Source organism: Oncorhynchus kisutch, unplaced genomic scaffold (assembly GCF_002021735.2).
Source record: "Oncorhynchus kisutch isolate 150728-3 unplaced genomic scaffold, Okis_V2 scaffold799, whole genome shotgun sequence".
Taxonomy (NCBI): Eukaryota; Metazoa; Chordata; class Actinopteri; order Salmoniformes; family Salmonidae; genus Oncorhynchus; species Oncorhynchus kisutch.
In genome coordinates, this window is record NW_022262744.1 from 96,155 (window position 1) to 123,263 (window position 27,109).

Genomic DNA, 27,109 nt, shown 5'->3' on the forward strand with positions numbered 1-27,109 from the left:
CTCAAATACAAACAAACATGGCTGCCATCAAAGAATGTAGGTCAAAGGCATTTTTATTAACATTAATTTAGTCTCATGCTCACCAGATATGTGATGCATTGTAAACAAGTCTAGCTGTTAGGTGGGCAATTTATTTGTTTTTAGTCAGCGCAACATGTGACTGGTTTATGGAATGAATTTGGCTGTGTTCCATGTGATGCTTGGATGATGTTCGCATTCATCTTCTACAAGGAAATGTGAAATTAGGACTAAATGTGGGAAGTCCTTTAGTTCCCGTCAAAGCAAGGTTGAGATGCTTTTATTTCAGTCTAATAAAACCCTGCTGGGGAAAAACCTATTGATTGGCTGGGCCTATGACCTCCCCAGTGTGTGGGCCTGGCTGCCAAGTGGGTGGGTCTGTGCCTTCAGTCATTTTAAATCTGAAGATTAGTGCCTAATTTATTTATTTCAATTGACTGATTTCCTTCAATGAAGCAACTCTGGAAAATCTTTGAAATTGTTCAATGTTGCATTTATATTTTTGTTCACTATACATTAGACGCTATTGTACTAACCTTCCTTTACATCCAGAGCCACGATCACCCTGACAACGCCTGGTCCGACAGGGACATCGTGGACACGCCTCCTGTCCCGCCGGTCCCACACAGTGATGACGTCATTAAACAGCGACACCAGGAGTGGAGAATGAGCGGCCACGATGGAACCAGGGACATTCCACTCTCTGCCTACCAGGTGAGTCTGGGACTTCAACAGACTCATGATCTTCAGATCTACACAAATAACTTGTTTGAGTGGTAAGGCGAAAGCAACCGGCTGTTAATTAAAGTCCATGTGCAAAGTCAGTGGCGACAGCCGAACACCGATGTAGCCTTCCAATTGCAAAGTTCAGATCAATCTGGTTCTTAATGTTTAGAAAAGTTTGTCAAAATAACCATTTCTCCAACACCCATATCGCGCACAAACTGAAAATACATAGGTGTAAAATAAATTGGTGAGATGCTCAAATGTTACAATAATTTGTACATGGTTGCGTTTCAGTCACTTCTTTGGTTGCATTTGCACCAGCCCCGCCATCCCCACACGACATGATCATTCCTAACCAGATGACCAGCTCAACACCGAGGAGCACAAGAAAAAGCATTATAGGAGACAGAATCACTGTTAAAGATATTGCAGTAAGTGATACTGACCGTCCCCCTCTGTGTTCCAGAGCAGTGTGTTAGATTGTAGGTCCAAAACAATGCGCCCAGCGACGTGTCCCTCCACTCTCAGGACTTTCCTAGGGTTTCCTCCTGGCAGTCTCATGGATAGGATCCAGCCAGCCTCCAGCAAGTACAGCCTCCCCCGCTGCCAGTCCAGATAAACATCTCTTACCTCACTGCCTGACTGGTACAGTCTCCGTGGGTAACCCTGATCCATGTTAGTGACGCCAACACAGGCTTCATCACATGACAGCCAGTACAGATTTCTCATCTTCTGGTCTACTAACACCATGCAGGCTAGGAGACAAGGACAGCACAACATGAATATACTGGGCCAGAACAGGCTAGGAGAGGGAATGAACCAACATAACTCAATATTCGGAAGGTGTTCCTAATGTTTGATATAGATATATGATTGGCAGAGAAACAAAAAAATACAACAAGCAACAATTTAAGATTTGACCGTGTTACAGTTCATAAGGAAATCAGTCAATTGAAAAATGTATCATTCCCTAATCTATGGATTTCATATGGCTGTGTAGGGATGCAGCCATTGGTGGGCCTGGGAGGGCATTGGCCCAGCCAATCAATGAGTTTATCGCAAAATACATTCTCAGCTCCTCAGTACCCCACCCACTCCACACCCCCCCCCCCCACACATACACTCCACACACACCCCCCAAACATTGGTTATAAACTGAAACACCCTTCTCTCCCCTCCTTTTTAAAGCCCTTGATGAAAATATAACTGTTCCGAGGACGTTAGGGCGACCGTCCTATGTTAAAAGGGCTCAGATAATAAGCTGTTCCAAGGACATGTGGACTTGAGGTCCCCACGTTGAAAGGACAAAAACCACCTACAGAACTAAGACAATCTAAGCAAGAACCTAACGAATATAGCCTCGAATTTCAATGTGAAGGTGATGACCTACACACAGGAAGGATGAATTGACTACCAGACAGAATATAGCAAGAGCTTAATTAAAAGTAGGGCAACTTGGTATGAACTTTCAACTCTTATTCACTCCAGAAGTGATACCTCCTAGCCGTTGAGTTGAAGAAGTCGCTAAACGTGGGCTAGGAGAGGACAGTATTAATTCTACCACGCTCCAGTTCACCACTAGACATTCAGAGGACCAGAGATCATAAAGGAAAAACCGGCCTTCCACCGACAACCAATCTACCGAAGCGCAGGTCAGAGTAAATATTTATTGCAATCTCCTTTTTGAAATGGGCAGTTATTTAGAATGCATAATGACAGTATTTACGATAGGATAGCTTCTCCCTTTGTTACTTTAATCAGATATTACAGATACATTTTATAGAAAAGCATGTCATATCACTTACTCCGGCATAGCCACGACATATAGGACAGACTTTAAATGCTGCGTTTATATATTTGCTCAGTGTACATGCATATATGCACACAAACACTAAACCTGCACAATATGGCTCCATTATATGTACCTGATTTCTGGTTGGGAGAGTAAAACATGTACCTGGTCTCAGCGTAGGGACAGTCTCTGTTTGGCCGGTATTGAGGCTCCAGCGCATCACATGACCAGTGCTGTTTGCCCAGTAGACCCAGTCCCCCCTCCAGTCGATGTCAAAAGACTCCATGACATCATCCGTAGTCAGCAGTTTTGTCTTGATCAGCTCCTTCCCTTTCAACTCAAACAGGTTCAGTGTTGTGGATGTTGCATAAGCAAACCTGGGATCTGTGTGATAGAATAACAAGTACATTGCTCAACAGATGCTCCAAAGTGCCAGAACTAGCAGAGAAAGAAACAGGGTTAGAATTCTGTAATACATGGTAATCATACATTCACATGAGCCATCTGCCATGAGAAGTTTGTCATCAGGACAGGTACAGGTGAACCCAGCAGGCAGGTCCAGAGTCAGCATGCAGAGCTGGCAGCCAGACTTTACACAGGCTGATGGAGCTTCAAAAAAAAATATTTAAAAAATAACATGGAGTTCTCCAACAACAAAGATGTTAGCCTTCGCATGATATGACCAGTAGGTAGCCTAGTGGCTAGAGCGTTGGGCCAGTAACCGAATGGTTGGTAGATTGAATCCCGAGCTGACAAGGTAAAATCTGTCATTCTGCCACTGAACAAGGTAGCTAACCTCTTGAGTGTAGGGGGCAGTATTTTGATGTTTGGATGAAAAACGTACCCAAATGAAACTGCCTATTTCTCAGGCCCAGAATCTAGAAAATGCATATAATTGTCAGATTAGGATAGAAAACACTAAAGTTTCCAAAACTGTCAAAATATTGTTTGAGTATAACTGATAATGGTACCATCTCAGGATGGTAAGTTGGTGGTTGAAGATATCCCTCTAGTGGTGTGGGGGCTGTGCTTTGGCAAAGTGGGTGGGGTTATATCCTTCCTGTTTGGCCCTGTCCGGGGGTGTCCTCGGATGGGGCCACAGTGTCTCCTGACCCCTCCTGTCTCAGCCTCCAGTATTTATGCTGCAGTAGTTTGTGTCGGGGGGCTGGGGTCAGTTTGTTATATTTGGAGTACTTCTCCTGTCCTATTCGGTGTCCTGTGTGAATCTAAGTGTGCGTTCTCTAATTCTCTCCTCTCTTTCTCTCTCTCGGAGGACCTGAGCCCTAGGACCATGCCCCAGGACTACCTGACATGATGACTCCTTGCTGTCCCCAGTCCACCTGGCCATGCTGCTGTTCCAGTTTCAACTGACCTGAGCCCTAGGACCATGCCCCAGGACTACCTGACATGATGACTCCTTGCTGTCCCCAGTCTACCTGGCCATGCTGCTGCTCCAGTTTCAACTTCCACCTGACTGTGCTGCTGCTCTAGTTTCAACTGTTCTGCCTTATTATTATTCGACCATGCTGGTCATTTATGAACATTTGAACATCTTGGCCATGTTCTGTTATAATCTCCACCCGGCACAGCCAGAAGAGGACTGGCCACCCCACATAGCCTGGTTCCTCTCTAGGTTTCTTCCTAGGTATTGGCCTTTCTAGGGAGTTTTTCCTAGCCACCGTGCTTCTACACCTGCATTGCTTGCTGTTTGGGGTTTTAGGCTGGGTTTCTGTACAGCACTTTGAGATATCAGCTGATGTACGAAGGGCTATATAAATAAATTTGATTTGATAATGCAGGAGAAAACATGAGGAAAATCTAAACCGGAAGTGCGTTTTTTCCTGAAAGCTCTATTCCATTGCCTGCCTTTGCTCCATTTAAAGGGATATCAACCTGACATCAAATGAGCAAGAAAGATCACATTGTGTCATTGTATGGCTGGGTGCCAGCATCGTTTTGCATGCGCAACAGCTTGGAGCAGACATTTCTCGCTCTCCTATTGAAGAAGCTTACAGTCCCGGTTGAATTATTATCGATTATATATTGTAAAAACAACCTGAGGATTGAGTATAAAACTTTTGACACGTTTCTACAAACTTTACGGATACTATTTGGATTTGTCTGCCCCATCGTGACGGCTTGAGCCTGTTGATTTCTGAACATAACACGCCAACCAAATGGAGGTATTTTGGATATAAAAATAATCTTTATGGAACAAAAGGAACATTGGTGTAACTGGGAGTCTCGTGACTGCAAACAGCCGAAGATCAAAGGTAAGCGATTCATTTTATTGCTTTTCTGACTTTCGTGACCAATCTACTTTGCTGCTAGCTGTTTAATGTTGTCTGCTGAGAGAGATGTCCTAACAAACACTTGGATAGAGTCTGCTCTCAAGATTTTTAAAAAATCCGACATGCCAGGTGGATTAACAACAAGCTAAGCAGTGTTTCGCTATATTGCACTTGTGATTTCATGAAAATTAAATATTTTTAGTAATTTAATTTGTATTTGGCGCCCTGCAATTCAGCGGATGTTGGCGAAAATGATCCCGCTAATGGAATGGGTGCATCAAGAAGTTGAATAAAATACCTCCAGGGTAAGCGTGATACGCCCCATACCTCCAGGGTAAGCGTGATACGCCCCATACCTCCAGGGTAAGCGTGATACGCCCCATACCTCCAGGGTAAGCGTGATACGCCCCATACCTCCAGGGTAAGCGTGATACGCCCCATACCTCCAGGGTAAGCGTGATACGCCCCATACCTCCAGGGTAAGCGTGATACGCCACATACCTCCAGGGTAAGCGTGATACGCCACATACCTCCAGGGTAAGCGTGATACGCCACATACCTCCAGGGTAAGCGTGATACGCCACATACCTCCAGGGTAAGCGTGATACAGTAGAAGGAATATCGCTGATATGTATTGCGGCCATTTGGCTCGGTTTCCAACAGTGAAGACTCGTACATTTCTTCGAGACAATTATCAGCTTCCATTGTCAGTAGATAAAACTGCTTCACCAGGCCACACATACTCCTTTCTTGAAACATGAATATATTAGCAGCTTTTCTATTTATTATAGACCTGTTCAAGTAGTGGCGAACCCAGGCCTTCAGGGGCGAACCCATTGGACCGAGGCCTTCAGAGTGCGACAGGTTCATGATGCAGGAAGGACAGCGATGGTATTAATAAAGTTTGGTCCGAAGTCTTGATTAGTAAGCCATTTGTGACGTGAAATTCAGTCATGAGCCACATGCATCAGGGGGCCAGGCCACACCCACACAATCAGATTGAGCAAAAACCTAAAAACACATTAAAGTGATACTCACCAGATGATCATTTGAAACAACCCTTTTCTGCAGTCAATGAGCTAAAGCGCCCTCTTTGGCCTCAGTGGAACATTAATATACATACTTGATTTTTTAATAAACAAAAACCCAATGTTACTATGTTAAACAGTTTTAGTTAGACTGTCTTCCATTTTATTTTATTTTTAGTTCACCTTTATTTAACCAGGTAGGCTAGTTGAGAACAAGTTCTCATTTGCAACTGCGACCTGGCCAAGATAAAGCATAGCAGTGTGAACAGACAACAGAGTTACACATGGAGTAAACAATTAACAGAGATGGTCAGTGACCTGTTTGTTGACTTGGCTTTCGAAGACCATAGATAGGCAGGGCAGGATGGATATAGGTCTGTAACAGTTTGGGTCCAGGGTGTCTCCCCCTTTGAAGAGGGGGATGACTGCGGCAGCTTTCCAATCCTTGGGGATCTCAGACGATATGAAAGAGAGGTTGAACAGGCTGGTAATAGGGGTTGCGACAATGGTGGCGGATAGTTTCAGAAATAGAGGGTCCAGATTGTCAAGCCCAGCTGATTTGTACAGGTCCAGGTTTTGTAGCTCTTTCATAACATCTGCTATCTGGATTTGGGTAAAGGAGAACCTGGAGAGGCTTGGGCGAGTAGCTGCGGGGGGGGGGCGGAGCTGTTGGCCGAGGTTGGAGGAGCCAGGCGGAAGGCATGGCCAGCCGTTGAGAAATGCTTGTTGAAGTTTTCGATAATCATGGATTTATCGGTGGTGACTGTGTTACCTAGCCTCAGTGCAGTGGGCAGCTAGGAGGAGGTGCTCTTGTTCTCCATGGACTTCAGTGTCCCAGAACTTTTTTGAGTTGGAGCTACAGGATACAAATTTCTGCCTGAAGAAGCTGGCCTTAGCTTTCCTGACTGAGTGCGTGTATTGGTTCCTGACTTCCCTGAACAGTTGCATATCGCGGGGACTATTCAATGCTATTGCAGTCCGCCACAGGATGTTTTTGTGCTGGTCGAGGGCAGTCAGGTCTGGAGTGAACCAAGGGCTACATCTGTTCTTTGAACGGAGCATGCTTATCTAAAATGGTGAGGAAGTTACTTTTAAAGAATGACCAGGCATCCTCATCTGATGGGATGAGGTCAATGTCCTTCCAGTATACCCGTGCCAGGTCGATTAGAAAGGCCTGCTCACAGAAGTGTTTTAGGGAGCGTTTGACAGTGATGAGGGGTGGTCGTTTGACTGCGGCTCCGTAGCGGATACAGGCAATGAGGCAGTGATCGCTGAGATCCTGGTTGAAGACAGCGGAGGTGTATTTGGAGGTGTAATATTGGGATGTAAACTAAACATTGAATACAATTCAACTGACGTGGTTCAGGTGTTATTTAACCAGTTGGATTTAGGTGGCACTATTTAAATTTTTTGGGATGAAAAACGTTCCCGTTTTAAACAAGATATTTTGTCACGAAAAGATGCTCGACTATGCATATAATTGACAGCTTTGGAAAGAAGACACTGACGTTTCCAAAACTGCAAAGATATTGTCTGTGAGTGCCACAGAACTGATGTAACAGGCAAAACCCAGATAAAAATCCAACCAGTAAGTGCCGCATTTCTTGAAACCACCTCATGCCAATGACTCCTTATATGGCTGTGAATGAGCTACGAATGAGCTTACGTTTTCCCCAAGGTGTCTACAGCATTGTGACGTCTTTTTAGGCATTTCCCTTGAAGAATGGCTGTAAGGGACCATATGGCATGTGGTCACATGGTGTCTCCTTGCTTAAAATACTGAGGTAGCCATTTTTCCAATCGCTTCTTATGAGAAACCAACTGCCTCGACGGATATATTATCGAATGTATTTGTTAAATACCTTGAGAATGGATCCTAAACAACCTTTGCCGTGTTTGTCGATATTATGGAGCAAATTTTGAAAAAGGTTTGGCGTTGTAGCATTTTAGGGTCGATTTCTCAGCCAAGCATGATGAAGAAACGGGAGCCATTTCGCCTACAAAAATAATGTTTTGGAAAAAGGAACATTTGCAATCTAACTGGGAGTCTCCGGAGTGAAAGCATCTGAAGTTCTTAAAAGGTAAATGATTTAATTTGGTTGCTTTTCTTATTTGTGAAATTGTTGCCTGCTGCCAGCAGAGCATAGCATAGCATTATGCCATGATAAACTTACAAATGCTTGTCTAGCGTTGGCTGTAATGCATATTTTGAAAATCTGAGATGACAGTGTTGTTCACAAAAGGCTAAGCTTGTGTTTGAATATATTGATTTCATTTGCGATTTTCATGAATAGGAAAAGTTTAGGGGTATTTATGTCCGTTGCGTTATGCTAATGCGTTTGAGGCCGATTACGCTCCCGGATACGAGTTTGCTCATCGCAAAAGGTTAACCTCTTTAAGCTAGGGGGCAGTATTTGTATCTTTGGGAAAAAAAGTTCCCATAGTCAACGGCCTATTTCTTAGGACTAGATGCTAGAATATGCATATAATTGACAGATTAAGATAGAAAACACTAAAGTTTACAAAACTGAAAATATTTTGAGTATAACAGAACTGATATTGCAGGCAAAACCCTGAGGAAATTCCAATCAGGAAGTGCCTCTTATTTTGAAACCCTTCTGTTCCTATGCATGCCTATCCTCCATTTAAAGGGAGATCAACCAGATTCCCCTTTCTATGGCTTCCATAAGGTGTCAAGTCTTTGAAAAGTTTCAGGCTTTTATTTTGAAAAATGAGTGAAAGATCACATTGCGTAAGTGGATAGGTGGGGGCTCGGAGTGAGTTTTTGCGCAACTGAGTAAAGCCGCCATTGTTCCTCCCGCTGTTATTGAAAAACCTACACTCGGTTGATATATTATCGAATATATATTTTAAACTACCTGAGGAATGATAAACGTTTGACATGTTTCTGTGGACATTATGGAGACTATTTGGATTTTCCGTCTGTGTTGTCGTGACCACTCTTTCCTGTGGATTTCTGAACATAACGACAAACGGAGGTATTTTGGATATAAAAATAATCTTAATGGAACAAAAGGAACATTTGTGTAACTGGGAGTCTCGTGAGTGAAAACACCCAAAGATCAAAGGTAAGCAATTCATTTGATTGCTTTTCTGATTTGTGACCAAGCTACCTGATGCTAAGTGTACTTAATGTTTTGTCATGCGATCGATAAACTTAGACAAACGCTCGGATTGCTTTCGCTGTACAGCATAATTTCAAAATCTGAGACGACAGGTGGATTAATTAACAAAAGGCTAAATTGTGTTTTGCAATATTGCACTTGTGATTTCATAAATATATATATTTTTTTGTAATATTATGTGAATGTGGCACTATGCTTTTCAGCAGTTGTTGACAATTATCACGCTAAAGGGATAGGTAGCGTCAAGAAGTAAAGGTCTTTCTCACATCTGCTACAGAGAGCGTGATCACACAATCTGTAACAACCACTCCCTGACCAAGTCTAATACTTACGTTTCATGCAGACCACAAGTCAGTCACAAGTCAAGTGAAGGTAGCCTGCCTAAATGACTTTCGACCCGTAACTCACATCGGTAGCCATCGGTAGCCATGAAGTGCTTTGAAAGGCTGGTCATGACTCACAACATGATTATCCCGGAAACCTTAGACCCACTCCAAACCGCAACAGATGACGCAATCTCAATCGCACTCCACACTGCCCTTTGCCACCTAGACAAAAGGAACTCCTATGCTTGAATGTTCTTCGTTGACTACAGCTCAGCGTTCACCTTTGTGCCCTCAAAACTCCTCACTAAGCTAAGGACCCTGGTACTAAACACCTCCCCCTGCAACTGGATCCTGTACTTCCTGACGGGCCGCCCCCAGGTGGTAAGTGTAGGCAACACCACATCTGCCACGCTGATCCTCAACACTGGTGCCCCTCAGGGGTTCATGCTCAGTCCCCTCCTTTACTCACTGTTCAACCACAACCGCATGACAAAGCACGACTCCAACACCAGCAATAAGTATGCCGACATCACAAGTGGTAGGCCTGATCAGCGACAATGAGAAGGCTGATAGGGAGGTCGTCAGACCGAGCAGTGTGGTGCCAGGAATACAACCTCTCCCTCAACTTGAGCAAGACAAAGGAGCGGAACGTGGACTACAATGAAAGGAAGGCCGAACATGACACCATTCACAGACAGGGTTGTAGTGGAGCGGGTCGAGAGTTCCAATTCCTTGGTGTCCAACACCAAACTATCATGGTCCAAAAACACCAAGACAGTCGTGAAGAAGTCACAACAATGCCATTTCCCCCCCAAGATACTGAAAAGATTTGGAATGGGTCCCCAGATCCTCAAAAAGCGATCCACCTGCACCATTGAGAGCCTCCTGACCAGTTGCATCACCACCTGGTATGGCAACTTGTCTATAAGGAGCTACAGAGGGTAGTGCTTACAGCCCAGTAAATCACAGGGGCCAAACTTCCTGCCATCCAGAACCTATATACAACCCGGTGATGGAGGAAGGCAACAAAAATAAAATATGTCATTGACTCCAGTCACCCAAGTCAGATTGTTCTCTCTACTACAGCAGTACCGGAGTGCCGCCACCAAGTCTAGGTCCAAAAGGCTCCTTAACAGCTTCTACCCCCAAGCCATCAGACTACTGAAGAAATAATCAAATGGCCACCCGGTCTATTTACATTTCATTCTATTTCTTGAACTGTATTGTTGGTTAAGGGCTTGTAAGTAAAGCATTTCACGGTCTGTTGTATTTGGCGCATTGTGACAAATTAAAGGCAAACTCAGCTCCCTCATACGTTGAATCAGATAGTTCAATCATCAAAACCGACTGATATGGCCAAATCTTCAATGATTTTTTTCATTGACAAGATTCGCGAACTTGGGCATGAAATCCCAGCAACAAGCACTGACACAACACATCCAAATACAAAAGTTTGGGGTCACTTCGAAATGTCCTTGTTTGATAGAAAAGCACATTGTCAATTAAAATAACATCAAATTGATCAGAAATACAGTGTAGACATTGTTAATGTTGTAAATGACTATTGTAGCTGGAAACGGCTGATTTTTAATGGAGTATCGACATAGGCTTACAGAGGCCCATTATCCGCAACAATCACTCCTGTGTTCTTAGGACACTAAAGAAGCCTTTCTATTGAAAAACACCAAAAGAAAGATGCCCAGGGTCCCTACTCATCTGCGTGAATGTGCCTTAGGCATGCTGCAAGGAGGCATGAGGACTGCAGATGTGGCCAGCGCAATACATTGTCATGTTTTTACTGTGAGACACCTAAGAAAGCGTTACAGGGAAACAGGATGGACAGATCGTCCTCACAGTGGCAGACAACGTGCAACACATGCACAGTATCGGTATATCCGAACATCACACCTACGGGACGGGTACAGGATGGCAACAACAACTGTCCGAGTTATACCAGGAACACACAATATTCTTACTCATTCCTTTACACTTGTGTTTTTAAGGTAGTTGTGAAACTGTTAGGTTAGATATTACTGCATGGTCAGAACCTGAAGCACAAGCATTTTGCTACACACGACTTAAAACATGTGCTAACCATGTGTATGTGACAAATACAATTTGATCCTTCCATCAGTGCTCAGACTGTCCGCAATAGGTCGAGGCTGGACTGAGGGCTTGTAGGCTGGACTGCGGGCTTGTCATTTTTTATATTTTTACATTTTATTTAACTAGGCAAGTCAGTTACGAACAAATTCTTATTTACAATGGCGGCCTAGGAAGAGTGGGTTAACTGCCTTGTTCAGGGGCAGAATTACATTTTTACATTGTCAGCTCGGGGATTCGATCTAGCAACCTTTCGGTTACTGGCCCAAAACTAACCACTAGCCTACCTGCCACTCGAACATGTTATTTGATATGCCCCATGCCTTTAGAGTTAGCATGATATACCCCATACCTTTTGGCTGCTGTTGTTCATGGTATGCCTCTAGGACAGGGAGTGTTGTCCTCTGAATAAAGGTCTTCTGATTAGGTCGGTCCTGAGGGGAGCGCCACAGACCCTTCTGATCTGTCCAGTAGAACCACCTCTCAAACACCGCCAGGCTCTGAGCTGGTCTCCTCTTGAAGAACTCCAGAAAGCTGTAGCGACCACTCCCATCCACTCGCACAGTCTCTATGGACTGAGAAAGAATAAAAACAATTGGTTCTACTTTGGCAATATGTTAATTGCTGTGGACAGACAAGCAGTACTATTGCTTATAGCTGGACTATATCAAGAACCTTTTTAAAATCACTCATCCAGTACAGCCTCCTAGCTGTAACATCCAGGGTCAGACTCCGTGGAGCCTGTGCAGTGAGGACCACCAGAGATTCCTGCTTTATCCCATCCATCCCAGATCTCTCCAGAGTAATTTTATCACCTGGACCTTTGTTGATCCAAAACAACAAGCTGCAAAGTAAAGGAGAAAATGACAAATCGTTGCGATAAATGCCCCAACCACTGATCAAAAGTACCACAAATATTAACATGATCCAACCTTTCAATGGGAAGAAGGACCAGCTCCAACGGGTCTATGTTCTTGGCCAAGACAGTTGCAAATCCGCTCCCATCAGCTGCCCCAACATGAATAGATCGGGTCTTCTGGTTGGTCCAGTACAGCTGGCCTGTCAGCCAATCACAGACTAGACTTCTAACCCCATATTGTCCTGAGAGCAGAGGGGGAACCACATCACAACTCTACATACCCAGTGTCCAGGGCAGGCTCCAGGCATAATCAAACTCAGTCAGTGTCTCAACTTAACTTCTTCGATATAGGGGGAGCTCTTTTAATTTTTGGATGAAAAACATTCGTTTTAAACAAGACATTTTGTCACGAAAAGATGCTCGACTATGCATATAATTAACAGCTTTGGAAATAAAACTGACGTTTCCTAAACTGCAAAGATATTGTCTGTGAGTGCCACAGAACTGATGTTAAAGAAAAAACCCAGATAAAAATACAATCAGGAAGTGCCGCATTTTTTAAAACCGCCTCATGGCAATGACTCCTTATATGGCTGTGGAGGAGCTAGGAGTCAGCTTACCTTTTCCACGTTTTCCCCAAGGTGTCTGCAGCATTGTGACGTATTTGTAGGCATATCATTGGAAGATGGACCATAAGATACTACATTTACCAGGTGGTAGCTTGGTGTCCTCCGTCGCAATTATTGTGTAATCTCCAGCTGCAGTATTTTTCCGTTTGCCTCTGATGACAAACCGACTGCCAGGGATGATTTTTCATCGAATAGAATTGTGAAAAACACCTTGAGATTGATTCTAAACGTTTGCCATGTTTGTCGATATTATGGAGCTAATTTGGAAAAAAGTTTGGCGTTGTGACTGCATTCGGTTTTTTTTCTTAGCCAAACGTGATGAACAAAACGGAACTATTTCTCTTAAACAAATAATCGTTTTGGAAAAAATGAACATTTGCTATCTAACAGAGTCTCATGTAAAACATCTGAAGTTCTTCAAAGGTAAATTATTTTATTTGAATGCTTTTCACGTTTTTGTGAAAATGTTGCCTGCTGAATGCTAGGGTTAATGCAATGCTAGGCTATCAATACTCTTACACAAATGCTTGTGTAGCTTTGGTTAAAGCATATTTTGAAAATCTGAGAAGACAGTGTTAATAAGGCTAAGGTTGTGTTTCAATATATTTATTTCATTTGCGATTTTCATAAATAGGAAACGTTGCGTTATGGTAATGAGCTTGAGGCTATGATTACGCTCCCGGATACGGGATTGCTCGACGCTAGAGGTTAATATTGAAAGTTTGAATAGTAGAATACACAAGGTGCCATTTAGAAATGGACCAGGCCCAAATCTGACATTTGGAGGAAGAGGCAAATTTAGGGGCCGGTGTGCAGGATACCTGACGAGACCTGACGAGTGGATAAACCACCTCGAACCTCTTATAACATTCAATCACTGGAGAATAAATTGGATGAGCTGCACTCTACACTATCAATGTAATATTTTTCACCAACTAGTGGCTGAACAAGAACATGGAAAATATATATCCATACTGGATATATATATCCATACTGGATATATATATCCATACTGGATACTATATATCCATACTGGATACTATATATCCATACTGGATACTATATATCCATACTGGATACTATATATCCATACTGGATACTATATCTATACTGCTTTGGGTAAGCTCGGGGGGGGGGGGGGGGGGGTCAAACTTTCCATGGAGGGCCTAGTGTAAGCTGGGTCTTATTTGAAAGGGGAAAAACTAGACAACCAGGTGAGGCGCATTCCTTACTAATTAGTGACCTTAACTCATCAATCAAGTACAGGGAAGGAACAAACACTCCATGGAATGAGTTTGACACGTGCTGTAAACCATACTATTTACCAAGATAGTTTATTCAACTTTTTGTCGCAGTCTACTTACCACCACAAACCGATGCTGGCACTAAGTCTGCAATCGAGCTGTATAGGGCTATAAGCAAAAGAACTGCTTGCCGTGCGGTAGCAGAGAGAAGTCTATGAGTCTGACAACTTTTAGAGCCTTCCTCTGACCGTGCATGGTATATAGGTTCTGGATGGCAGGAAGCTTGGCCCCAGTGATGTTCTGGGCCGTACGCACTACCGTTTGCACCAGGCGGTGATGCAACCAGTGATGCAACATGCTCTCAATGATGCAGCTGTAGAACCTTTTGAGGATCTGAGGACCCATGCCAAATATTTTCAGTCTCCTGAGGGGGAATTGTTGTGCCATCTTCACGACTGTATTTGTGTGCTTGGACCATGTAAGGGAACACCCCCTGAAATGGACAAAAATGAATGGGAAGTCATTGGCACTGGACAAACCATATACACGGTGTCCAATACCACTCAAATCGGCGTCGTTTCGTTCAAAGTTGATTGCAAATGCCATATGGCAAATGCCAGGTGTAACACTTTAAAAATCCAACAGGTGGTGAGCGCGCTCCACCATGGTTTTTCATATTGCAAATGCAACACAAGTCAACATCCAAAAGCAACATTTTGAAAAAGTGAATTTTTTCAACTTAACACCCCAAGTTATTTCTTTTTGAAATTCTTTCGATTTTTTTGTCAATTACACGTGTAAGAACTGTATGAATATACTTTTGTCCAATTTTATTATCATATATTTATTTTTTATTTTACTTGTGCATAAGGCATATGTTTTGTCCATTTGCAATATGATTTCATAGGAAGTCATGTCACTTTTTGGGGGGCCAAATGCCATAAGAAATTTGACATGCTCAAATCTTGCAGAAATGCAAAATTGACTGGCCTGATGAACTCGGGATGGCCGGGGAGTGATAGTTGTTCCTTTCCATTGCTCGTTAGGGTTGATTTCAGAATGTCACTTTGGTATGGTACCTTACTGTTTAAACATATTGCAAATGGACAATAGTCACCAGCAAGTCACCATCCATCAGTCAATTAGGTATCATTCTGACACCAAACTGATACAAACTGACACCAAACCCACTTTTTCCAACTCGTTTAGTAGCCAACTATCACATACTTCAGAGCTGGTCCAAAATTCACGACGCATTCTGTTCAAATCATAATAAAAACGTAAAACACGTAGTTACAGTCTAGCTGCGGTTCCAGTTATGATGTTGTGTAGGCCTAGCTGAGGCAACCCCAAATCCCAAGTTTCGGCTCGATAGGTCATTTGGTGCCCGAGCAAGACCCTATTGGTGCTGAAAATACACTTTTTTCAGTGCCTTGCTACGGGGTCCTTGAATGAGCTATTCGACAGAAACATTGTGGTCCGTCTCTATGGGTCGAGACGGTTTCAATGCACCTAGTCTTGCGTCTGAGACTTTTCTAAATGTTGTCATTTTCATAATGGTCAAAATGAATTGAAGTCATTGCAAATGTAGGAGGCCGTTTCTCGGTCCGAGAACCTTCTAGAGCCACCTCACTCACCACGCACTATCGACCTGAGGTCTAGAACAGGTTTCTAAAGTTTTAGAACTCTAGGTCTGACGGTTCTTTTTTAGCTCGAACAAAAGGTAACTATTGCAGGCACTGTCTCTCTACACACCCCAATGGGTCCCTCCTGCCAAGCTGTGTGTCTATGTGATTTAGTTTTTGTGTGATCAGTCATGACTGATTTATAGTTCATGGGGGTTGCCTAATCACACATATGAAGCTTTGAAAAGGTCTGACCATTTTAACCCTTCAAAACAGCCACTATGACACCATTTAAGGCACTTCCGGTTGGCACAGGAAGCTATAAATAAACTCATATCCTAATTCGGGTATGCCTTTACAGAATCCTGAGTTAAGTCTTTACGTTAAGAACTGAGTCATTTACAGAGGGTTTAGTGAGTTATTTCAGCACACTTTAAAAAGATTGTATGAACACCCTGCAACTGGATCTGTAATGGTTTAAAAAAATATATGTATATTTTTGAACATCACCAATTTGACATTGTACAATTTCTCTTAAACGACGATAGATACTGGTTATTTTTTTATTGACACCGTAGGTTCCTTTACTTTGACGTGAAGTGGAAAAATTCATGCTCCATTTTCATGTTGGACCTTTAATCCCAGAAAATGGCCATAACTCAAAAACCATTGAGGCCTAGACGCCATCTTGTTCGGGGCCAACTGCCCATTATGCCAAACCTACGCTCACCAAGTTTCGTCTTCAAAGTCTTTTCTGTTTTGGAGATAAGGCCATGTCGTGATTCGTGATGTTTTGTACATTTGTAATATGATTCCATTCGCACTCTTGTGGTATTTATCGGGACAGCGGAAAAATGACCAAAATGTGATTATTTTATCAAACGGAAACCGAATGTCCGAGAGAGTTTGTTTGATGACTTTCCGGTAGAGCCGGCCCTGCCGCACGGCCCGACGCCGTCCGCAAATATTACAAACATTTTCGGACGTCTGGTAAGGGACCGTACATTTGCAATATGGACTTTCTCACTAACCATACGACGAATGTCAAAATGTTCCCTTAAGGTATTTTAGTTTGTTAGTGATTTGGACACCAAGGAGCTTGAAGCTCTAAACCTGCTCCAGCACAGCCCCGTCAATGAGAATTGGGGCGTGCTCAGTCCTGCGTTTCCTGTAGTCCACAATCTCCTTTGTCTTGATCACATTGAGGGAGAGATTGTTGTCCTGGCACTATGGCCAGGTGTCTGAACACCTCCCTATAGGCGGTCTCATCGTTGATCAGGCCTACCACTTGTGTCATCAGCAAACTTAAATGGTGTTGGAGTCGTGCCTGGTCATGCAGTCATGAGTGAACAGGGAGTAGAGGGGACTGAGCACACACCCGAGGGGCCCCGTGTTGAGGATTAGAGTGGCGGATGTGTTGTTGCCTACCATTACCACCTGGGGGTGACCTGTCAGGATGTCCAGGATCCAGTTGCAGAAGGAGGTGTTTAGTCTCATGGTCCTTAGCTTAGTGGTGAGCTTTGAGGGAACTATGGTGGTGAACGCTGAGCTGTAGTCAATGAACAGCATTCTCAAATAGGTGTTCCTTTTGACAAGGTGTGAAAGGGCAGTATTGGAGTGCAATCGGGATTCCATTTATCGATCTGTTTGGGCAGCATGGAAATTGCAGTGGGTCTAGGGTTTCTGGGATGGTGTTGATGTGAGCAATGACCAGCCTTTCAAAGCACTTCATTGCTACAGTGCTTCAGATCGGTAGCCATTTAGGCAGGTTACCATAGTGTTCATGTGCCCAGGGACTATGGTGGTCTGCTTGAAACATGTTAGTATTAGACTCAGACAGGGAGAGGTTGAACATGTTAGTGAAGACACTTGCCAGTTGGTCAGCGCATGCCTTGTGAATGTTGACCTGTTTAAAAAGGTGTCTCACACCGGCTACAGAGAGCGTGATCACTGCCGTCTGGAACAGTTGATGCTCTCATGCAGGTGTCAGTGTTATTTGCCTCGAAGCGAGCATAGAAGTATTTTAGCTCATCTGGAAGGCTCGTATCACTGGGCAGCTCGCGGCTGTGCTTCCCTTTGTAGCCTAATAGTTTGCAAGTCAGCGCATTCTATCTTAGCCCTGTATTGGCACTTTGCCTGTTTGATGGTTTGTCAAGCATAGCGGGATATGTTATAAGCTTCCGGGTTAAAGTCTGGCTCCTTGAAAGCTGCAGCTCTACCCTTTAGCTCATTGTGGATGTGCCTGTAAGCAATGGCTTCTGGTTGGGGTATGTACGAAGTCACTGTGGGAATGACATCATCGATGCACTTATTGAAGAAGCCAGTGACTAATGTGGTGTACTCAATTCCATCGAAAGAATCCCGGAACATATTCCAGTCTGTGAAGAAACAGTCCTGTAGCTTAGTATCTGCTTCGTCTGACCACTATTGACCCAGTCACTGGTGCTTCCTTCAGTTTTTGCTTGTAAGCAGGAAGATGTAATTATGGTCAGATTTGCCAAATTTAGGGCAAGGGAGAGCTTTGTGTGGAGTGAAGGTGGTCAGTTTGTTTTCCTCTGGTTGCACATTAACATGCAGATAGAAATTTGTTCAAATCGATTGAAGTTTTCCTGCATTAAAGTCCATGGCCACCACCTGTTTGCTTATGGCCGTATACAGCTCATTGAGTGCCGTCTTAGTACTAGAATCGGTTTGTTGTGGCATGTAGACAGCTATGAAGAACATAGATCAACTCTAGGTACTTAGATAGTGTGTCTACAGCTTATTATGATACTCTACCTTAGGCTAGCAAAACCTAGAGACTTTGATAACGTGCGCCACCCGTTTACAAATATACTTAGACCACCACCCCTTGTCATACAAGAGGCTGCTGCTACAGTGTATAACCCGCCAGCTGTGTGTTATTCATGTCATTCAGCCACGACTGTGAAATATAAGATATTACTCTTTAATATCCCATTGGTAGGATATACGTGCTTGTAGTTCGTCCACTTTATTATCTAACGATTGTTCGTTGGCCAATAGTACCGATGCTAAAGGCAGATTAGCCACTCGCTGCCATATCCTCAAGACAATGACAACCTTCCGCGATACCTGCGTCTCTTTAACCTGCAAATGAGGGCCTGTTAGGGTGTCTGGATTAAATCCCTCTCGTCCGACTCGTTCAAGACAAATTATTTGTCTTGTTCAAGTTGAGTAAATGTTCTGATGTCCAGTAGCTCTTTTCAGTCATAAGAGACAGTAGCAGCAACATTATCTACAAAGTTAAATGTGAAAAAACATTGTCCCCCTAATTGCCCTGAATGCCTCAACCTATGAACCAGAGTTACTGTTAGCACTGAGGAAGTCTACTTCTGATAAGCTTCCCAGTAAAGCATTAACCATCAAGCAACCCAGAAGTGTTAAATGTCCCATATAAACATATGCATCCTGAGAAACAAGGTTCCATGAAGTCAATAACTTACATGTAACAGATTACATTCATATTCTGACTCTGAAGCTCTCTTAGATAATACCTTTGATGATACAGTGGTAGCAATACACAGCTATAACATTGACCGAATAGACAAATGCCAAAGTGGGCGATGTTAGTCTATATTCAGAACCACATTCCTGTAATACTTAGACGATCTCATGTTGAATACTGTTGAAGTAATAAGGCTACAGGTTCATTTGCCTCACCTTAAGCCCATGCTAACACTACACATCCAAGTATATCTGACCAAATTATGAAAGACAATAATTTACTTTTGAATTCCATAAAGTCAGTGTGGAAGAGGAAATAATTATTGTTGTCTATTAACAATGATAAGCCACCTGGGTCTGACAATCTGGATGGAAAATGATTCAGGATAATGGACAATATTGCCACACCTTCAATTTAAGCTTACTAGAAAGTGTGTGCTCTCAGGCCTGGAGGGAAGCTAAAGCCATTCCGCTACTCAAGAATAGTAAAAAACCCTTGACTGGCTCAAATAGCTTACCAATCAGCCCATGAACCAACCCTTAGTAAACTTGTGTAAAAAAATTGTTTGACCAGATACAATGCTATTTCATGGTAAACAAATTGACAGCAGACTTTCAGCACGCTTATAGGGAAGGACACTCATGCACAGCACTTAAATAAATGACTGATGATTGGCTGACAGAAATTGATGATAAATTGATTGTGGGGCTCTCTTGTTAGACTTCAATGCAGCTTTTAATGTTATCGATCATAGTCTGCTGCTGGAAAAACTTGTGTTATGGCATTACACCCCCTGCTATAATGTGGATGAGGAGTTACTTGTCTAACAGAACACAAAGGGTGTTCTTTAATGGAAGCCTCTCCAACATAATCCCAGTAGAATCAGAAATCCCCCAGGGTAGCTGTTTAGGCCACCTTTTTTCAGTCTTTACTAATGACATGCCACCGGCTTTGTGTAAAGCTCAACACGATACATGTGAGCCACTACAGCAACTGAAATGACTGCAACACTTTAGAGCTGCAGTTAGTTTCAGAATGATAGCAATGATTTAGTCAAATATTTCCAAAACTTAAAGCATTGTATTGGGGACAAATCATTCACTAATGCCCAAAGCTAAACAACATCTCGTAATGAATAATGTGAAATTTGAGCTAGCTGATGTGACTAAACTGCTTGCAGTAACCCTGGATTGTAAACTGTCATGGTCAAAACATATTAAAACATTAGCTAAGATTGGAGAAGTCTGTCCATAATAAAGAACTTATCTGCCTTCGTAACACTCAACAAGGCAAGTTCTACAGGCCCTAGTTTTGTCACCCAGACTACTGTTCAGTAGTGTGGTCAGGTGCCACAAAGAGGGACTTAAATTGCAGTTGGCTCAGAACACAGCAGCCCTGTGGGCCCTTAAAAGTACTAATTCTCTTCAAAGTATTTAGCAAGCTAGCCAATGGTTAGCCTGGGTGCTTGACTGTTTTAAGGCCAGATCAACGCTCGGATAAACACTACTTTTCGGCCAGAGCATCCAGTGTGTGCTCGGAATGCTCCAAGAGCGAAACGCTTTGATTTTATGAACGGACAATCTGACAAAGCTCTGAGTTCACGAACGCCCAGAGCACACTCTGGCACTCGATTAAATGTATTTTTATTGACTTGGCCGATTCTTTTGATACAGTAGACCATTTGTGGGCCGGCTAAGGAGTTGTCTGAGAGGTCTTTGGCCTGGTTTGCTAACTTCCCCTCAAAGAGTGCAGTGTATGAAGTCAGAAAATCTGCTGTCTCAGCCACTGCCTGTCACCAAGGGTGTAGCTCAAGGCTCGATCCTAGGCCCCACACTTCTCAATTTACATCAACATAGCTTCGTACTGTCTAAGCTCTCATCCATGTATATGCCGATACAGTCTTCTACTTCCTCCCTGGATTTTGTGTTAAATACTCTACAAAGCTTTCTTAGTGTCCAACAAGCTCTCTGTCATTAACCTTGTTCGCAAAGGTCATGTGGTTTGTTAAGAAGAATGTCCCTCTCCACAGGTGTGATTACTACCTCTGTGGTTTTAGAGCTTTAGGTAGTCACCTCATACAAGTACTTGGGAGTATGGCTAGATGGTACATGTCCTTCTCAGCAAATATCAAAGCTGCTGTGTTGCTGCCCTGCTGTGCTGCTGCCCTGCTGTGCTGCTGCCCTGCTGTGCTGCTGCCCTGCTGCCCTGCTGCCCTGCTGCCCTGCTGCCCTGCTGCCCTGCTGCCCTGCTGCCCTGCTGCCCTGCTGTCATATATTTGTTAAAAAAATTAAAAAATTACATATTTAATCCCAGCCCCCGTCCCCGCAGGAGGCCTGTTACCTTTTGGTAGGCAGTCATTGTAACGACAATGTTCTTAACCGACTTGCCTAGTTAAAGGTTTAATTAATTAATTAATAATAAAAATCTGCTACAACAAACAAACCAACCATTACAGGATCCTATCAGAACGAACCAACAGTCACGATCCAGATTGGTTGTCATCCAATGTGATTACGTGGTACCTGTTGACTATCAAACCAGGAGAAACTAGTTAAGCTAGCTAGCTTGGCTAATTGAGGCTGCATGTACTCTCGTACCACAGTTAAAAATAACTCCAATCAGAATGTTAAGTAGCTCCCTACCTGTTGGCTTTTGGTCAATGTAGCCTATCCTTCTAATGTTTTATCCCTTCCCTATCCTTCTCTAATGTTATAAATTTCATAGATGCAGTATCTCGTAACTTTTGCCAGAGGCTTTGACTGTAGTCTTTTGCTGCTTTGACTGATTGACCAACAACTAGTTACATGCGCCACTCTCGTGACAACCAAGAGCAGAAGCATAAATTACAATTTCTCTCTAGTGCAGCAGTCGCCATCAGATCTGTATGGGTCCTTCCGGACAAGTCAATTAAAATTACACACCCTGATAGACTAACACCGCTCGCGTCGCAAAATAAATACATCTATGTTATTCAATTATTGCACCCACACTGCTAGCGCACGTCAATGAGCGTCTGCGTTGCCAAGGGCTAAAATATAAGTCCTTTCTATTCCTGACGCAGATCAGGCTGCAAGTGCTGCCTCTCCCATCTCCTCGGTTTATAGAAGCAGGTGCCATCTCATTGGTTATACCCATATGGGTAATTGAAAGACAAACTGTAACAACCTAATTTTAATATCCCAGGATAAATTAGCTAGCAACAGCAAGCTAGCTAAATAGGACAAATTAGCTAGCAAGTGCATGCTAACTAGCTATATTGCCATAAATGTTTAATGCTTTTCGACCTGTCCCCAAATTAATGTCATTGGTTCAGAGTTTGTTTTGATATTTCAACCTGCGTGTTGTGATCGTGTTTGGTGTAGGGGACAAAATAAATTCATGCTCGATGGAGCACGCGCGCAGCCGGTTTGGGTTCGGTGTGAGAACCATGAACCACAACCAGACCTGTGAGAGTTAGAGTTCTGGATCCGGACCTGATCAGGTCCCTAATCGGGTATTCAGGTACATGTGGAGCCATAAAGACCTCTAGATCCTGCTAAATCAGCAGAAACCAATCATGATAGAGAATCAGAAGACACCAACCATGATAAAGGATCCTGCGCTGCTGCTCCTTAGCCTTGTAGATGTTCCCCTGGTTATCAGCCCAGTAGAATGAGCTCCTGGAGAGGTCAAAGGCCAGGGCCAGAGGATCATAGCCAATACTCTGAATGGACTCGAATCTCAGAGTCTTCAGATTCAGAAATCCGATAGTTCCCTTCTTTGTAGTCAGAAACTTTGTATAATTTCCTGAAAAGCATTGGATGTTGAACAGGTTTAGATAACCAGTCAGAAGTGTATCAAACTAATGTTACTATGAAAAGTCACCTTTAGCATAGCAGGTGGTTCCTTGAAGCTGGAAGCCATCTCGGCAGTGGCAGTAGAAGGACCCGGGTGTGTTGACACAGAAGTGCATGCATGGACCATAAGGCAGAGCGCATTCATCCACATCTAAAGAGGGGAGAGCAAACAGGTTCAGTATTTGAGTAAACCCTCACCAACTGAGCTACAGAGGACCCGAACCCAACTAAGGCAGAGTGCTTTCATTCACATCTACAGAGGGGTTTATAGTATTTTGGCTTACAGTAAAGGAATAGATAATGAAACCAGTCATGACAATAACACAACAGGATCACAGACATCCTCACCCAGACAGGAGGCTCCGTTAGCAGACAGCCTATGGCCTTTAGGACAGGAGCAGAGGGCTCCCCAGGGCTGATCCACACAGGAGTGACTGCAGCCACCGTTCTCTTCTGAACAGGTCCTCCCTGGAAGGTAGAGATGAGTCAGATCCGCCTGTCCTTCGAAATGTTTCAGATGCCATAACAGTCAGTTATGAATAAGAGGTTCATATAGGTAGTGGTGAGGGGTTAGATGTTAGAGCAGGGGTGTCAAGCTAATTGACCCTTGGTCTGCATGTGGTATTCACCGAGGTCTGGTGGGACCCACTTAAAATGTATTATATAGGGGCCTCCAGAGTGGCGCAATTATCTAAGGCACTGCATCACAGTGCTAGCTAGGCCACTAGATACTCTGGGTTCGAGTCCAGGCTCTGTCGCAGCCGGCCGCGACCGAGAGACCCATGGGGCGTCGCACAATTTGCCCGGCGTCGTCTGGGTTAGGGGAGGGCTTGGCCGGCAGGATGTCCTTTTCCCATCGTGCTCTAGCGACTGTGGAGGGCCGGACGCAGTGCACCCTGACACGGACGCCAGGTTTACGGTTTTTCCTCTGATACATTAGTGCGGCTGGCTTCCAGGTTAAGTGGGCATTGTGTCAAGAAACGGTGTGGCTCTGTTGGGTTTCGAGGACGCACGGCTCTCGACCTTCGCCTATCCCGAGTCCATAAGGAAGTTGCAGCGATGAGACAAGAATAAATGTTTTTTATTTCATTGCGGTCAAAATTTGCAAAGAATTGTGTTCTTTCTTTTGTTTGGATGATTATTAGCAAGCGGGACAGATTGGAAAGTCAATAAATGTAGGTCCACAATTTGGTTTTAGTGATCTGTGTTCAGATAGTTTTCCCCTGAAAAGCTTTTCCTTAAATCCACATGATTGAATTGGCCAAGGGGCTGGTTCTGGCCAGTGAGCCGTATGTTTGAAACCTCTGGGTTAGAGGTTCCTACCACCGGTAAAGGGTTAGACTGAAGGTTAGGGTTAGCGGTCAAAGGTTAGATTTCCTACCACAGGTAGAGGGTTCATCACTGCCATCAGAGCAGTGCAATTTTCCATCACATCTCTCATCTTCAGTCAGACACGCCCCTCCAGGACAACGCACAGCCATTGGCCCACACTGGCCTGGAAGAGTAAAAGCTTTAAAAACACATCAAAACAACACCACACTACATGCCTTCCTGCAAGAGGAACAAACACATGCCCAGACCTGTAGGTTACATATTACTTCGCCTGATTATTTTTGGTCAGTCTAATTTATTGATATTGTCACTGCAAAAACGTGGAAGCCAGAATGTTGAATGAAATGACATGTAAACATACTCTATCAGTGGTCTGTCATGTTGGCCCTTCAGCTGCTCAAAATGTTTGACAAAATAACCGTAGGAATGTATTGTTAAACCAAGTTTTAGAACACTGGTTATGAAGATTGAATTTCTATCACCGGGCACATAGGCAAGACCATGTCAACACCTGCAAGACTTCAGTTAGTATGCATGGTTCGCGTGCATGCACTGTACTTCCTGTGCCCATGCTTTCGGTCATGAGCAAACATTTTTTATTGCCATGTCTATTTAATTATACTTTCCTGTGGATATTTTGTAAAATGTTGACCGGCTGAAGGTCCAACACCACAGACAATTGGTAAAGTTAGTTCAATTGTAATTTGGAACATAGTTTTTTTTCTTACTGTTTAAATGTGCATGGCATTGCCTACACAATTGAAGGTCTTATCATGTTGTGACTACATACTACTGTACACAGGCCAAAATACTTGCTCTTCTCGTTTCCATAATAGCTCCCATTACATGGTAACTGAATAGTTCCTAAATTCCATAGTATCACATACATGCTCTCGTTGTTTCCATAATATCTCACCACAGGCCTCATCAGAGTTGTCCACACAGTCGTTAGCACCATTACAGTATTGGTCCTTGGGGATGCAGATCTTATTCCTACACCTCCAGTCCCCCTGCAGACAGCCCTGGTTCTCTGGGCAGTTAAACTCATCAGATCCATCAGAACACTGGCGCTGCCCATCACATACTGCAGAGGTACTTACACAACCAGGAGCCCCGGCCATGCAGGCAACCTGGCCCCTAGGACAGGCTGGGGAACAAGGACAAACAGACCTATTGTGAACAGACTACAGTAAATACATTTAACAGACCTAAGTGGTATAGGTCTACAGTAAATACAGGGTTAACGTTACATTTAGAACTTCACCACATCAACAAATATGTTCTCCTGGAAGAGAGCAGTCACATTGAAACATAGCATAACTTACGGCAGGCCATTTCATCAGAGCCGTCCATACAGTCTCCATTTCCATCACAGTGCCAGGAAAGAGGCAGACAAGCTCCATCATCACACTGCCACTGGTTACCCCCACACTGCTGGCCAAAACCTGCAAGACAACACGGGTTAGGGCCCACACAGGTTAGTGCCCAAACCTACAAGGCACAAAACATTCCACACAGATAACTGGCAGGTGTTTTCTACTGTAAGGCTACATGATATCAATCAATGTTTAAAAGACAAAAATGAATAAACTTAATACTGCAGCTCATTCAGACCCATTTTACCTGTCAAACATTTCAGGCTGATAAGTAAAAGCAGACATGTGAACTGCAGCAGTTCCATGACCGACCATGAAGCTTGTTAGGACCAAACAGTACCAGCCTTACAGGGATAGTCTTTATTGAGTAACAATCAACTACACATGGTTCTGATTGGTCTAATTAACTACACTCTGTTCTCATTGGAGGGTCACTGGGATCACCAGCTGCATGTTGATTGGAGGGGGAAGGGAAGATAGAGCCATAGGATAAAGACATGGGGCTGGTTTCTTTAAAGCATCTTTATGCCTGGCGTACACTACATAACTTTCAAAATCCTAACATCACTGACCCTCTCGCATTATATTACAATCTTTTCTGACGTTTTTTGTCTTGGCGATGTAGTGGTGCTAAGAGATTCTTTACTTGGATTCTCAATACCACGATGTCTCGCTTAAAATAATGTGATTAGATTGTTAACGTAGCTAGAACCAGCAGTGGCTCAAAGTAACCTCAAATGTTTTCATTTAGATATTCAAGCTTGCCATGCAGAGTTGAATTGAATACTAACATTACTTGAGCTGCGCTGTTCCTTCAGAGCTTGATGCTTTGGTTAAAGGCAAGTATAAATGCATGCTAGTAGTAGTCATTGCTCCTGTTCCAGAGTCTACACATTCTGGGTGATGGGATACAATGTCATCATCTTTGGCTTCTTCTCTGGCCAGCTCTCATTGGCTATTGCTGATCATCATTCTCAAAACTTCTCACACTACAAGTGCATTGCAGATTTTGTGCCGATAAAATCAAACATATTTGGGCCTCCCGAGTGCCACTAGAGATCCTGGTTCGAGTCCTGGCTCTGCCGTGAACGGGAGACCCGTGGGGTGGTGCACAATTGGCCCCAGTGTCGTCCGGGTTAGGGAAGGGTTTGGCCGGCAGGGATGTCCTTGTCCCATCGTGCTCTAGCAACTCCTGTGGTGGGCTGGGCGCATGCACGCTAACACGGCACCAGGTGTAAGCTGTTTCCTCCAACACATTGGCTGGATTCTGGGTTAAGCGGGCATTGTGTCAAGACGCAATGCGGCTTGGTTG

At 43.7% G+C, this 27,109-nt stretch overlaps 1 protein-coding gene across 3 annotated transcripts in view; it reads right to left on the reverse strand.

Moving 5' to 3' along the window:
* LOC109887249 (low-density lipoprotein receptor-related protein 2) overlaps positions 1 to 26,160 on the reverse strand; it is a 102,070-nt gene extending 75,910 nt beyond the window's left edge. For all 3 annotated transcript variants that reach the window (XM_031816449.1, XM_031816447.1, XM_031816448.1), the window contains exons 1-14: positions 26,045 to 26,160; positions 25,747 to 25,866; positions 25,338 to 25,568; positions 24,471 to 24,584; positions 23,438 to 23,557; positions 23,118 to 23,240; positions 22,836 to 23,039; positions 12,363 to 12,531; positions 12,106 to 12,274; positions 11,783 to 12,005; positions 3,026 to 3,145; positions 2,702 to 2,920; positions 1,191 to 1,499; positions 555 to 770 (exon numbers count right to left, since the gene is read on the reverse strand). In XM_031816449.1, the coding sequence (XP_031672309.1) occupies positions 555 to 770; positions 1,191 to 1,499; positions 2,702 to 2,920; positions 3,026 to 3,145; positions 11,783 to 12,005; positions 12,106 to 12,274; positions 12,363 to 12,531; positions 22,836 to 23,039; positions 23,118 to 23,240; positions 23,438 to 23,557; positions 24,471 to 24,584; positions 25,338 to 25,568; positions 25,747 to 25,866; positions 26,045 to 26,102 (2,395 nt within the window). In that variant the 5' untranslated portion in view covers positions 26,103 to 26,160. The remainder of the gene's footprint in view (positions 1 to 554; positions 771 to 1,190; positions 1,500 to 2,701; positions 2,921 to 3,025; positions 3,146 to 11,782; positions 12,006 to 12,105; positions 12,275 to 12,362; positions 12,532 to 22,835; positions 23,040 to 23,117; positions 23,241 to 23,437; positions 23,558 to 24,470; positions 24,585 to 25,337; positions 25,569 to 25,746; positions 25,867 to 26,044) is intronic.
* Positions 26,161 to 27,109: the final 949 nt, after the last annotated feature.